The sequence below is a fragment of the Hippocampus guttulatus genome, chromosome 2 (assembly GCF_054856545.1).
Source record: "Hippocampus guttulatus isolate MCC_2025c chromosome 2, RoL_Hgut_1.0, whole genome shotgun sequence".
In the NCBI taxonomy this organism is placed as follows: Eukaryota; Metazoa; Chordata; class Actinopteri; order Syngnathiformes; family Syngnathidae; genus Hippocampus; species Hippocampus guttulatus.
In genome coordinates this window covers 28411369-28421427 of record NC_141262.1, presented here as the reverse complement: position 1 = coordinate 28421427, position 10059 = coordinate 28411369, and the positions used below count along the sequence as shown (strand labels likewise).

Genomic DNA, 10059 nt, shown 5'->3' with positions numbered 1-10059 from the left:
ACCTAGTCAAATCATTTCACAAGTTTTTCCACCATTGGGAGGGATCACGCTGTTCAAAGGTATCAGTTCAAAGAAGAGACTAAAAACTAATCTACAGAGGAAACAAAACAATGAAGACAGTCAACAGGAAGTCGGAATCAATGGCACAACCATGACATTACAAACACCTGGATATCTCTCCAAATTTGAAATTGATGGAAAGAGAACAAAAATGGTCAGATAGGCTGCCAGGACGCAAACATCAAAGCAGCTGGAAGAATTCCAAAAACACATGAAATGTTGTCAACACAGGAGAAACTATATCGTGGTCTGACGAGACCCAATAACTTTTTTTGTCCATACATCCAAAAGGTATTTTTGGTCCAAACACAATACGTATCCTAACCCCCCCCACCCCACACACACACACACACACGCAATCATTGTTTTACTGCGACAGTCTTTTCTCAGTTTTCTTACTTGATAAATAAAGGCTGCGATTGGCTGGCAACCAGTTCAGAGTGTCCCCAGAGCCTACTGCCCAAAGACGGCTGGGCTAGGCTCCAGCACGCCCCGCGATCCTTTTAAGGATAAAGAGGATCAGAAAATGGATGGATGGATAAATAAAGGTTAAACAAAAGAATATACCACAGATTCTAACCATCATGATTAAAGGCTTCATGCTAAAGTTGACCGTTGTCGTGTTGCCCCATCATTTAAGCCTGATTTTGAATCTCAACGGGCGGGGATGAAAATCTCATCCCTCTGGTTACCAAAGATGCGTTAAGTGAACCACTTAGTGGTTTTGTGGTTGTTGGGGCAACAGTGATGTGTTTGAAGCCGTCCCCTCACGCACCGGAAAATCAAATGTGATTTGTTCTTAAATACTGTACTACATAATAAAATGTTGGACTTTCACAAAACTCAAATAATTCATAAAAATACTGAAAATATAAGACCAATACTATTGAGTGAATTTGGTTGACATGACATGAAAAGATAAAAACTTGAAGTACATGATGAATTTTTTGCTTCTGTTGTAAACACACACACACACACACACACACGAATATACATTCATTTCACTCCAAAAATAGCAGTTTTCTCTCATTTCCAAAATGCCAATTTTTGCAGAAAAAAAATTAAGATAGATTGAAAAAAAAAGTAATCCAATATTGTCTCAACCTACTTAAAAAAGACAACCAGTACACTTGATTAAAATGCACTGTACGTATACTGCAATGGCGGAGGGTTGGAATTAACTATTTGTACTTACCGAAGGACTACAGTACTTGACTTTTATTATGGAAGGTACGACGACTTCCTCTGTAGGCCGTGTTGAGCTTGACGCAAGGAGGAGTGTGTGGCAATGAAACCGCGGTGCCTGCGCAGAAACGGACTCATTTTCCATTTCGGCTTCAAGTGTTTTGCACAACCCCGGTGCGTTTTCCCCACCAACCGTCGCCATGGTTGTAGTCAGCATTGAAAGCACGGTAAGTTTGCTTTTCTTCAATGTGTTTCGAACGCTTTCGTTTGTTCAACTAATATAGGGTATTTGGCATGTCTCCACCATTGATGCCACCCTCTGGAACAGTTCCTGTTCATGTGTGGACTTTGCTGTCACGTAACTACGGAAGGAATAGTTCGGACATCGAATTGACGCAATTACACAAAGTAATGGTTAGAACTACACGAAAGGCTCGGAGTAGGTCGTTAATTATTAAAATAAAAACACTTAGGGAGCTAACTCGGTGGGGGGGGGGGCGCATTGGAGTAACTCGAGCACAGTGGAGCCGGGCCGAGCTAAAGCTAACGGTAATGCTAATGCTAACGCCACGGCACACAGGCGTCATCGCACCAACATTTCCGGACACACGCCGAGTCTCAATCAAGTCAACGACGACAATGAAGGGTAATTTGGAGTGTATCGGACCCGTGAAAGGGAAGATTTTATTTCAAGAAAATGTTGACCTGTTGAGGCGGGAAAACCGAGTACTATTAATTCGCCCCTAAAATAACTTGATTAGTCAACAATATCCTGGCAAACATGTAATTGAAATGTCATTCTTGTTTTTTCCCCCCCTTAAAACTCACCGTCGCTGAACTTAAAAGTTCGTCTCGCTCGAGTGCTTGTTTCTGATCTACAGGTATTTGGGTTTATTCGATGGTGTCCTCAAAACGATGACAAATTACCTCAAAATGGAGATCGAACCTGGCGGTCACCTCATACTGACGTCATGCTGCGTTCGGGTTCAGCGGGACAAATGGTTTAATCCAAAATAAATTCGTTCCGAGGCAAAGTCTTTTAGCTATTTTATTTTATTTTTCAGGGTAATGTTGTGAAATGAGTTTCGAAGCACAGCAGAAATGTTTTCTGCTGTTAATCCTGCAACTATACCGCATTTGTGGTTTCCAGGAAGACTTTGATGATTACCTGAAGAACAGTGGAGACAAGCTCATTGTGGTGGACTTCACAGCTGTGTGGTGTGCCCCTTGTAAAACCATGACCCCAATTTTTGAAGTGAGTTGATGATGGCGCCTGCCTGATTCTTGATCAAGTTGCGCTATCTTCTGTTCAAAGTTGGGCGTAGAGATAGCAAATACAAAAGCTCACGCGTTTGATTCTCTTGCAGGAATTGTCCAATAACGTGGCTTACGCGGATGTGATTTTCCTTAAAGTCGACGTGGATAAGTGTGAGGTATGCTAACTATTGCTTAAAAAATGGTGTGGATGTAGAAATGTCAACCATTTTGAGTGCTACGACATTTTCTGCGAACTGTTGTAGCTCCGTTAATGGAAAAGTGATGAATTGTCCCACGGTCAAGGTTTTCGTCATTTCCAATTTGAGCTGTAAGCACCTTTGGCCAATTGAAAACCACCTTTTATCAATTTTTGGGTAATGCAAGCAATTCTTATGTAATCTTACTCAAGGCCTGACAGATATGGATTTTAATTATTTTTTTAGGTCAATGCTAATTTTTGTGAAACAATGTTGTAGATTCAACTGTGGTGATAGACGCACCTTGACTCACTTCTTCCCCTTGTGCGTTTCAGGAAGTGAGCACCAAATCTGGTGTCCAATGCATGCCCACATTCCACTTTTACAGGAATGGAAGTCGGGTAAGGAGAGCATTTTTATGTCATCTTGTCAAAAGCTGTTGTCTTTTTTTCAATTCTCCAATTTGTCCTTTTCCTTTGGATTTTTACAGGTAGATTCCTTCTCTGGAGCCAATGAAAAAACATTAAAGAAAAAGTTAGCGGATCTGACAAGCGCATAGGTTCGCTGAAACACTTGCTAAAAAATGTTTTTCTGTGTGTGGTGTTTCCACCCTGGCGGATTGAATAAATGATATCTTGGGACCCTTCATACTTGTCGTCCTGAATGTCTCCATACACTCCAACCCACCTAATTAATGTGTCAAAAGCATGTCAGTCATGAACAGACATTTCTGCTTTACTTAAAAAAAGAAAAACACAAAACATTACATACACTGGACAAACACATCCATTTTTACAAGAATATAGCAGCATATGTTCCATACTGTTGTTTCTTTATATGAAAAAATACAGCTTTATTTTACAAATTGTTTCTTGCTTTGCTAGAGATGCTTTGTGAAGAAGTCCCCTCCAAACTGGGGCCGGGTGGAACGTTTAGAAGTGATAGTATCCTGACCTCCTTTTCCTGTGACGACAAAGGGAAATATTTTAGGGTCACGCTGCAACCAAAAACTAGACATATATATTAAATCGAGTTTGAGATAACGGGCCTTTGGGTGAAATGTGATTTTCATTTTTGATCCATAAAAAGGAGGAATACAGAGTTCCCGGCTCAATCACTAACTTCTTGTGAGTAGCGTCCACGTTGAAAAGGGCTTACCTGGAGCAGTCGTGTCCACTCCAACCTGGACTACAGCGACACCTGTTTGGCCTGATGCATCTGCCTCCGTTCTGACAAGGTGACGAACACACAGCTGGAAAAGGCACAAGAGATCAATCCAAAAGGGCAAACGTCAGTGACCTGCAGATGACGATCACTCACCGCTGTGGCAGCGCGTGCCCGTCCAACCGGTGGGACAGTCGCACTGGTATGGAGCCACGCAGCGGCCTCCGTTCAAACACGGCAGGATGCAGATGGCTGTTCCAGGAGGGAGAAAGGCGCGGGAATCTTGTTTTACAACATGGCCGAAAAAGAATCTGTTTTGATTTGATTTTTTTTTTCCTCGATACCGCGATTTAATATGCACAATTTCTTCCCCCAGGGTTTATAGCATTTAAAGGCAAAATGACTCGACACAGTCATTCGTGTCATAAGCGGTGGCAACAAAGGTGAGGACACCCAAGTGGAACTTTCCAAATTAGGCCCTTTCCCTCCCCCGCTGTCCTCAGTCTCATTTGTGTCACATGTGGGATGGACTTCTAGTTACTACGCACTACAGCCATCTTACGTTTGCAAATTTGTGCTGTAATTGTGTTGCTTTGGTAGGAAGCAACACATGTAGAAATACTTTGTTACTGTATTTGTGTATGTGTACTTAACTGCTATTTATTTTTGGGGTTTTGGCGCATTAAACAGATATACCCAGTGCATTTGAAGCCCCATTTTATATATATATATATATATATTTTTGCAGTGTAAGTGCTTTTGCCAAATCGGCCTTGTCACAAATGACTCAGCTACTCACGCTCCTCGCAGAGTCGGCCCATCCATCCCTCAGGACAAGCGCAGGTGTTGGGCCGTTGACACATACCTCCGTTCTGGCAGGGGAGCCAACACACAGCTGAGACACACACACATTTACACACACACACACACACACACACACGCACAGGCACACACACACTGTGTTGAAGTAATGCATGTATGAAAGCAACTTGCTTTTGTCCTACTGCCACAAAAACATGTTGAGAATGTTGTTTTTCCTCTTTCATAGCTTCACTAAATGATTCATTCTTGCGAAATGCAAATTTCAAAGGCATGTTGACAGGAATGACGCCTACTCCTACATTACAGTACAGTGAACCCTCACCATATTGCAATTTGGTGTTTTGTTTGTTTTTTTTTGCATTGTTTTTTTCTTCTTAGAGCCGAATTTAGAGTCGCACACCTTCAGTGTAGCACCGTGGAAGAATAAATCTGATATGATTACCATACAGGCTATTGTTAATTTACTGCCTGAGTTTGTCAACAAATACAGGAAAAAAGAATCTTGGGGGGGGGGGGGGGGGGGACTAATTGCAAGTTAAATTGCAATATTGGTGGTGGTGCCAATAAAAGGCCAAGTCAACCCCAAAATATTCTCTACATCAATATCTTCTATGCGTCCCCTCTAGTCTAAACACGGCATGCTGGTGAATATTGTGTTTGTGGAATATGGGGTAAGTTAAGCAGTAAAATCCAGCGGTGTGTGTCCATCTCAGGAGGCGGCCATTTTTGCTCGGAGCTGTCGACAATGACATCACATTTGCCCAAGGCTCAGCTTCAGAAAACAGATGCGCCATGATTGTTTGTTACCTGAGCAACTGTGGCGTCACATTCAGTCGGCAGCACGTGGCAAAATGGCCGCCCCCTGAGTTGGACACATTTAGGTGGATTTTACCGCTTAACTCGTATTCCACAAACGCAATGTTCAGTTAATTCCGTTTTTTTTCACGGCCCTCTGAATAGGGATCGTCGGCCAGCATGGAAGGATCACTCTTTCTGTACTTTTTAGATACATTTATTGGGACACTTTGCAGCAGAAGTAGATGTAGTAGTAGATGAAATGGAAGTAGTTGCAGTAGCAGTATCAGAAGCAGTAGCAGAAGCAGGTAATAACCATTGTGCCATGCCGACGACGAAGCGAGTGTATTCACAAACGTAACATAATGCGATTCTGTTTTTTATACGTCGCGCGAACGGTCCCCTGTCAGTGGCAGCCCCGCCCCTCTTAAAGTGCCAGGTTAATCCAACACCTTCCACTTAAGTTCCCGATGTCCCATCCAGGGAACTTACACCAATACGTAATCAAAGACCCCATTCAGTTACAATAGTGAAAAGCTCACAAACATTACAATAGTTGTGTGTTTTTTGTTTTTTTTTGCGAACAGTTATCCAATGTTCTCTGAACCCTGACCCGGTGAAGAGCATAACCCCCAAAGTCAATCATGGCCCTCAAGCGGGTCAGTGGCTTTATGAGGCGTGGGTGCTCAACTTCGTGTATGTACGGTGTACATTTTGTGTCGGCATGGTGGCAGCGATCCGCCTACACCAACCAGCCAAATAATGACTTAAAAGGGTCTTGACTAGAGCTAGGGTCCGGGTCACAGAGTTGCAGCTGGAGTCAAGGCCTCTGTTGGGATAAGCACAACCAGCCTCCTTACATCTCTTTGCAGGATGATGGTTGGTGGGAGTTGTTGACGTGTTCTGCCTTTTCTCTCAGTGTTTATCATTGGCAGTCCGGCACAAACTTTGACGTCAACGTCCCTGACGATTCCGTGCTTGTCGGATCTTGTGGCCGTGACTCGGCCCAAGCGGAATTGCCCTCTAATAGCGTTCGGGTCCACGATCCAAACCACGTCTCCTTCTTTGACGTTTCTTCGTTTTGTATGCCACTTCTCACGGACAAAGAGATTAGGACCAGCTAGTTCGTTCCATTTGGTCCAAAATCTGTCCACTAAATTGTGGATGTTCCTCAGCCTGTGCCAGGGGTGAGTGACAAGATCAAGTCCATCTGTGTCTCCTCCCACTGAGGATCGTCCGAGGATGAGTGAATTGGGACTAATGTATTCGATGGACTCCTCTTGCTCCTGGGCGTGAGCGTCGATCGGGCGCTCGTTCGTCAGGTTGGCTGCCTGAAACAGTAGAGTTTGAAACTCACACCAGGTGAGATAGTCTGTTGCTCCTTTCAAACTCGTGAGGGCTCTTTTTATCAATTTCACGGCAGCTTCTGCTGCTCCATTTCAGTGGGGCGCATCAGCAGGGTGGAAGCTCCACACCCAGTCCGTCCCGTTCTTGGAAGCGATGTCCTCAACTGATGACGTCTGAACACAGCGTATGTGGTTTTGGAGCTCATTCAGGGCGGGTTTCGCCCCGATGAAATTTGTCCCTTTGTCAGACCATAGCTTGCGTGGATGGCCCCTCAGAGCAACAAAGCGTGAGTAGGCTAGCAGAAAACTTTCTGAAGATTGGTCATCGCATACATCAGCATGGACTGCCCTTGAAGCCATGCAGCAGAAGACGATGCCCCAGACTTTCTTCCTTACTCTCCCTTTGACTGCGTCTTTGACTTCATAGGGGCCAAATAGATCCAAGGTTGTATACTCAAAAGGGCCTGCCCTTTGTGTGCGCTCCAACGGGAGGTCACTCATCACTTGCTGGCATACTCTTGCTCTTTGCTTTCGGCAGTGGATGCAGTCATTTATCACTCTTCTGACGACTCGACGGCCTTGTATTATCCAGGCTCTTTTCCGAGTGCGTAGGAGAGTTGCTGCGACCCCCTCATGGTTCTTCTCATGAGCCTCTAGGGCCAGCAGTGTGGCCAGTCTTGTATGCATAGGGACCAGAGGAATAGCAATTTTGCCTTCGTTCCAGGACTGAATACGTCCTCCGCAGAGCAGGAGTCCTGTCCCCCCATCGGTCCGGACCACGAGTCGGTCAAGTGTTGAGTCCCGTATTTCAGCTCCATCCTGGGCTTCAAGGACAAGGCATCGGAAGGCTTCTGCTCTCTCCATAGCTGTAAGACTGGGTTTGGGATTCCTATTGACTGTGGTCTGGTGGTTACCTCCCAACCAGGCCTCCACCGCCCGACGTGTCCAGGCAACCGTCCCACACAGCTTCGTGAGGGAGCTGAATCTCCCAGGCCCAATGAGGCGCACAAGGGCCAGGACTTGCATCCGTGGGATAGGGATAAAAGGAGGCGGAGTGGTTCCCGGTCTACCAAGCTCCGGAGGCTTCATCATGTCGTTTTTCTTATCCTGATGCCTTGTGACCACTGCAGAGAATGCGCGTCTTTGAAGCCTCTTGATGCTCTCGTCAGCGACCGTGGCAGAGACTTCACTTGCAGTCTTCACCGGCCATTCACTCTCAGGCCATTTGAGGAATTGAGGCCCGGTCTGCCACTCAGAGTCTTCGTCCAACTCCTCAGGGGTCGCGCCCCTTGTGAGGATATCTGCGATGTTAAGGCATCCTTCAACCCACTTCCAGGTGTCCACCGGACCGGCTTTCTGGATTTCTCCGATCCGGTTTGCGAAGAAGGTTTGGTATCCATAGCTGTCCTTTTGGATTGCACCGAGGATCGTCTGGCTGTCTACTAAGTGTACCCAGTGATCGACTGGGATGCGGCAGTGCCTCTCAAAGTATTTCTTCAAGCGAGTAGCGATCACCGCACCGCACAGTTCAGCCTTAATTCCATCCCCCTTCTGGTCGAGAGGAGTAAGCTTGGCCTTAGACTCCACCAGCTTCACGATGACCTGACCAGGCTTGGTTTCCCAGCGAAGATAAAGTACAGCTCCGTAAGAGGCTTCACTCCCATCAGAAAATGTAATTCCAACTGGGGGGCCTAAGACTTCAGTGGGTGTGAGGCTTCAGTAGAATCTTACTTGGCCGAGCCTTACATACTCCTCGAAGAGTGTAACAGCTGCCTCCCGGAGTCTTGGTGACAGCGGATCATCCCATGTATCTTTCACAGGATGATCTTTTCTTGCTTCTTGAAAGGATTCTCTTACAAGGATTACTCCCTTCTGTTTTGCAGGGGTAACTAGACCAATTGGGTCATAGAGGCTGGCGATTTGGCCAAGAAGCAAACGTCGGCTTAGTGGCTCAGGAGTACTCCTCCTGACCTCCTCCTCCCTTAAGTCGAGCCCAGTCCTCATCTTCCCCCTTTTCTTTGAGAAGTTGATCGAAGCAAGGATGCGGAGCTTGTCTGACTCAGGCTCATACCCAACGCCAAGGGCTTTACTGTCCTCCTCTTGCAGCTGATTTGGGAGCATGAGGATTGTCGGAGTGCTTGGACAGCCAGGCTGGGGACTGCCTTGGGCTTCCCCCCTCCCACTTTGGCTAGAGAAGACCCAGGGTTTTAGAGAGAACCCCCCAGCCTTCAATATCTTCTCAACACCAACAGTTATCTTTCGCAGCACATCGATTTCATTGTCTGATGTCAGGATGTCATCAACGTAACAGTCCCCTTCAATGACTCTGCGTTCTTTGAGCATTGATGAGAACTGTGGAAGTTTAGCTGTCAGTCGCATTGCGACTTGGGCTATACAGCCTGCAGGCTTATCGCCAATATTCACTCGGACGACTGCAAACGTTTCTATTTCGTTCTGGGGGTCATCCCTCCACAGAAATCGATGTAAGTGAACTTCTTTGTCCTGAAGCCAAACGGAGTTGTACATCTTTCGTACATCACCCAGGGCAGCATGTTGTCCGCTTCGGAACCGTAAGAGAACGCCTCTTATTGGATTAAGTACATCCGGACCTTTGTCGAGAAGGTCATTCAGGCTCCAACCCTGAAACTCCTGGCTGCTGTTCCACACTATCCTGACAGGGGTTGAGGCAGAGTGGGGGTTTGGGGCGACTAAGTGGCTAATGTACCACTTGGGGCCCTTCCAGGACATCAGTTCTTCTTCTGAGAGCTTGACGGCTGCACCTCTTCTGACCATGTCGTGGATTTGCTCACTATACGCTGCTTTCCAGGCGGGCTCTCGTTCCAGCCTAGTTTCGGTTCTCCTGAAAGTAGCCTCCACAGCTCTGCGATTGTCAGGGAGAGAGGCCGGGTCTCCTCGCCAGGGATACGCAGCGTCCCAGTGGGGTGACTGACTGTGTTTGTCTACTAGGACGTGGGTGAGGCAATTCTTGATTTTCTCCAACTCCCTTTCTTCTCCGAGAGTCATCTCCTTTCCTCCTGGGGAACACGTGCCACATTTGCAGCCCCCACATTGAGGATCGCACGCTGCCCCGATACTGTCCCACCTGAACCACTCTAACACTTCCTTGTTAGCTATAGTGGTGTTGCTAATGACTTTTTCGTCCTTTGTCAACAGAGGGTTTGGATCACTTGAGTCCACAAGAACCTCCTCATACACTTTTGAGGCAGTTCTCA

At 46.3% G+C, this 10059-nt stretch overlaps 2 protein-coding genes across 5 annotated transcripts in view; one reads left to right on the top strand and one right to left on the bottom strand.

Moving 5' to 3' along the window:
- The first annotated feature begins 1322 nt into the window (after positions 1-1322).
- On the top strand, positions 1323-3345 carry txnb (thioredoxin b). Of its 2 annotated transcripts, XM_086105316.1 has the most exons (5): positions 1323-1472; positions 2396-2500; positions 2613-2678; positions 3035-3100; positions 3190-3345. In XM_086105316.1, the coding sequence occupies exons 1-5, from the start codon at positions 1446-1448 to the stop codon at positions 3256-3258; spliced, it is 333 nt and encodes a 110-aa protein (XP_085961442.1). In that variant the 5' UTR covers positions 1323-1445; the 3' UTR covers positions 3259-3345. The 2 variants fall into 2 exon arrangements, with proteins under 2 accessions (XP_085961442.1, XP_085961443.1); XM_086105317.1 differs by lacking the exon at positions 2613-2678.
- Positions 3346-3418: 73 nt separating this feature from the next.
- Positions 3419-10059, bottom strand: part of svep1 (sushi, von Willebrand factor type A, EGF and pentraxin domain containing 1) — a 65126-nt gene continuing 58485 nt past the window's right edge. For all 3 annotated transcript variants that reach the window (XM_086105315.1, XM_086105313.1, XM_086105314.1), the window contains 4 exons: positions 4663-4758; positions 4020-4115; positions 3858-3951; positions 3419-3662 (listed from right to left, as the gene is read on the bottom strand). In XM_086105315.1, the coding sequence (XP_085961441.1) occupies positions 3632-3662; positions 3858-3951; positions 4020-4115; positions 4663-4758 (317 nt within the window). In that variant the 3' untranslated portion in view covers positions 3419-3631. The remainder of the gene's footprint in view (positions 3663-3857; positions 3952-4019; positions 4116-4662; positions 4759-10059) is intronic.

Excerpts from the sequence above, each read along its gene's own strand:
- txnb (XM_086105316.1), top strand. The coding sequence starts at position 1,446 with ATGGTTGTAGTCAGCATTGAAAGCACG. Across the intron at positions 2,679-3,034 it reads TCGACGTGGATAAGTGTGAG|GAAGTGAGCACCAAATCTGG; the intron begins GTATGCTAACTA and ends TGTGCGTTTCAG. Across the intron at positions 3,101-3,189 it reads TTTACAGGAATGGAAGTCGG|GTAGATTCCTTCTCTGGAGC; the intron begins GTAAGGAGAGCA and ends GGATTTTTACAG.